Source organism: Vanessa cardui, chromosome 7 (assembly GCF_905220365.1).
Source record: "Vanessa cardui chromosome 7, ilVanCard2.1, whole genome shotgun sequence".
Lineage (NCBI taxonomy): Eukaryota > Metazoa > Arthropoda > Insecta > Lepidoptera > Nymphalidae > Vanessa > Vanessa cardui.
This window is the reverse complement of record NC_061129.1, coordinates 499,579-503,508: the sequence shown is the minus strand read 5'-3', so window position 1 is coordinate 503,508 and position 3,930 is coordinate 499,579. Positions and strand designations below refer to the sequence as shown.

General features: G+C 46.0%; 1 protein-coding gene across 1 annotated transcript; it reads left to right on the top strand.

Moving 5' to 3' along the window:
- On the top strand, nt 1–3,134 carry LOC124530903. Its single transcript, XM_047105271.1, has 2 exons — nt 1–2,812; nt 2,902–3,134. Exons 1-2 carry the CDS (start codon nt 1–3, stop codon nt 3,132–3,134), a joined length of 3,045 nt encoding a protein of 1,014 aa, XP_046961227.1.
- Nucleotides 3,135–3,930: the final 796 nt, after the last annotated feature.

Here is a 3,930-nt window from a genome sequence, read left to right as displayed (position 1 = left end):
ATGAGGACAGGCTTCCTGAACACCTACGGAAGCCCCGATTGCGCCCAAGAACTGCGCAAAACTTACAGTATCGACGTGGAGCTCAAAAGGCTCAATATTGATATTGTAGCCTTACAAGAGACCAGAACCGAAGACGAAGGATCTTTGCGTGGAGCTAACTACACTTTCTACTGGAAAGGCAAGAGTTCCTCAGAAACACGAGAGCATGGTGTAGGTTTCGCGGTTCGAAACCAACTCATCAACGCCATAGAGACACCTGTAGGCGTTTCCGAGCGGATTATGTTCTTGCGTCTAAACACAAAAAGCGGCTTTGTCACTCTAATTTCCGCTTACGCACCAACGCTTAATTCAAAACCAGAGACCAAGGACCAATTCTATGACCAGCTCGAAGAGACAGTACGTAGGGTAAATCCAACTGACAGACTGCACATTTTGGGTGATTTTAATGCTCGCGTCGGTCAGGACACATCAGCCTGGCCTGAATGCCTCGGTGCACACGGCATAGGTAAGCTAAACGACAACGGGCAACGATTGTTGGAGTTTTGCTCAAAGCACCAGCTGTGTGTCACCAACACCTTTTTTAAAGGCAAAATGATGCGGAAAGTCTCGTGGATGCATCCTCGATCTAAACACTGGCACCAATTAGACCTTGCTCTGTCAAGAAGGAGGGACCTGCGGGAAACGCTCCACACGCGGGCGTTTCACAGTGCCGATTGCGACACCGATCACAGTCTCGTTGCTACTAAAGTTCGACTTGTCCCCAGGAGAGTCCATTCTTCCAAGCCGCTCGGTCGAAAAAAGATAAATCTTTTTAAGACTCGTGACATGGAGGTAGTGGAATCTTTTGGGAGACTTGTCCGTGAAGAAGTTGCAACTTGGGACAGTACGGCATCAGCGCAAGTCGAATGGGAAAAACTGAAGTCTCTTCTGACTGACACTGCAGGAAAAGTGTTTGGGTATCAAAAGATAAAATCTTACGACTGGTTTCTAGAAAACGAAGAGCACTTAGTTCCCTTGATTGACTCAAAACGCCAAGCCGCTTTAAATTTTCGCCTCAACCCTTGCGATGCGACGCGTGAAGATCTCACGAAGGCAAAAGCCGCACTCCAGCGCAGCACGCGCTTTTTTGCAAATGCGTATTGGACGGAGCTTTGCCAAAGCATCCAAGCGTGCGCAAGCGCGGGGGATACTGGCGGGGTTTACGCAGGCATCAAAAGAGCTCTTGGACCTACACCAAAAAAGACGGCACCTCTCAAAGAAATCGACGGTTCTGTTATAACAGACAGCACTCGTCAGATGGCAAGATGGGTAGAACATTACAAGGTTCTCTTCTCGTGCCCAGTGGACATTAAGCCAGATGCGGTGGAGCTTGTCCCGAAACTGGCAACTTGGCACGAGCTAGACGCCGCACCCACCGTAGAGGAACTTTATCTGGCCGTCAAGCAGCTCAAATGCGGAAAGAGTCCTGGTAAAGACGATGTTGTCACCGAAGTCGTCAAGCTTGAGTGCCTCTTGCCCATCCTCCACAACCACCTGGCTAAGTTTTGGGAAGAAAACTACGTCCCTCAGGATATGCGAGATGCTAACATTGTCACTCTTTATAAAGGCAAAGGCGACCGCGGCGACTGCAACTGTTACCGCGGAATATCTCTTCTTAGCATCGTCGGTAAGGCCTTTGCTAGGGCCATTTTAGGCAAACTACAAAGGCTCGCCGATCGCGTATACCCTGAGGCACAATGTGGTTTTAGGTACCAACGGTCAACTGTCGACATGATATTTTCACTCAGACAGCTACAAGAGAAGTGTAGGGAGCAACATACACCCCTAGTCGTTGCCTTTGTAGACCTAAATAAGGCCTTTGACTCCGTGAGCAGAGAGGGGTTATACTCGGTTCTTGTCAGAATTGGATGCCCCCCGAAACTCCTAAGGATAGTGCAATCGTTCCACGAAGGTATGGAAGTCACAGTCCTGCACAATGGCAACATATCTACGCCATTTGACGTACGCTGTGGCGTTCGTCAAGGTTGTGTACTGGCCCCTACCTTGTTCGGAATATTCTTCTCGGTGCTTCTGAAGGTTGCTTTTGGGGATGAACAGCAGGGCGTCCACTTACACACGCGAACTGATGGTAAGCTGTACAACATCTCAATGCTCAAGTCCAAACGCTACAGGGAGGACCTATTTGTAGATAGTCTTCTCTTCGCTGACGACGCTGCCTTTGTTGCTCATGACCAGGCTCAACTCCAGAACCTAATAGACAAATTTGCCAGAGCTTGCCACCTTTTTTCAATGTCCATAAATTGTAATAAGACCGTTATTTTAGCGCAAGGATGTTTAGAACAACCAGTCATCTTGCTTAACGGCGAACCTCTGCAGGTGGTTAACAAATTTTGCTACCTTGGGTCGCAATTGTCGAGCAATCTCTCGCTTGATGCAGAGATCGACTCCCGCATCGGCAAAGCAGCCTCCACGTTCGGGAGGCTCCGTTCAAGGGCTTGGGACAACAGACACCTTACGGTAAAAACGAAAATGCTTGTTTACCAATCATGTGTCCTAAGCACACTCTTGTATGGAGCAGAAACGTGGACAACGTACGCAAAACAAGAACGCCGACTGAACACATTTCACTTGCGCTGTCTTCGAAACATTCTGGGCATCACGTGGAAGGATCGAGTGACAAACGAGTCTGTCCTAGGCGAGGCACAACTGCCTAGCATCACGGCCATTCTAAAAAAAAAAACGGTTACGGTGGCTGGGACACGTGCATCGAATGGAGCACATTCGTCTGCCAAGGCAAATACTGCTGGGACAGGTTGCGGATGCGAAAAGGTCTGTTGGGCGGCCTATGCTCCGTTACAAAGATTGCGCTAAGCGTGATATGGTTGCGTTTAACATCCCTAGCAGCCGATGGGAGGAACTGGCCGAGGACCGTGCCAAGTGGCGACGCCTTATTCACGCAGGTCAATCAAAGCATGACGATGCCTGGTTTAAAGTTCTTAAGGAAAAACGCGTTAGGCGTCATGAGCGAGCTTCAAACCCCCGCCCACCCGGGGGCGCATACACTTGTCGGGAGTGCGGCCGAAGGATCCTCTCTCGCATTGGTCTCTTTAGTCATGAACGCAAGTGCTGCTTAAATCATCTGTCATAGATGCAGAGGCCTATATATGTTATAATACGTCATAATTACGTAGTAATACGTTTTGCGTAATTAAAACATCTAGTTATCCCTTTTACTTATTGTTTTTATCAAGCTATCCTTTTTACTTTTAACGAAATGTAAAATAAACTTAAATAAACGGTCCCCGGCGCGGCACACTTTTTTCTGTTGTTTAGTATGGATATAACATATCTGTTTATTAGAATATTGGTCACAAGTATATACGTCCGAATACTCTTCATGTAAATATATGTTGTCGGTAAAGCGATCGCTAATCCGGGATGCGGGTTTCAATAAGGGATGAATCTTTTGTAATTGTAATGTATATTAAAAGCTTGGCTTAGCATTCGTATAATGTGTTAATTATAAACACAAACTTGGCTCAAAATATACTTTATTTAAGTAAGTAAATTAACAAGAATTTTTAAATAATTACTTGCAAAATTTATTTTATTTTATGGAATGTAGATTCTATCGAGAATGGAAAGTCAGCGCTGTCACTTAGATTCGAACGAGTAACTTTCGGTGGGTGTTCTATGCGCTAAGCCATCGGGTCTAAGTTATAAAACCAATCTGCAAGCATGGAAAACTATGTTTTTGTGATTCGTTTTTGAAATGCCATCCTTCGGTAGAGATCCACATCCTCATACAATGGTCTATAAAACCTTTCCAAAGAAAAAGGTTTGTGTTAACTTTGCGATAAATAATTAACTTAAAATAATATGTACACTATTAGCGTTAATCGATTCGGTAACATCTGCGACGTATCTTTA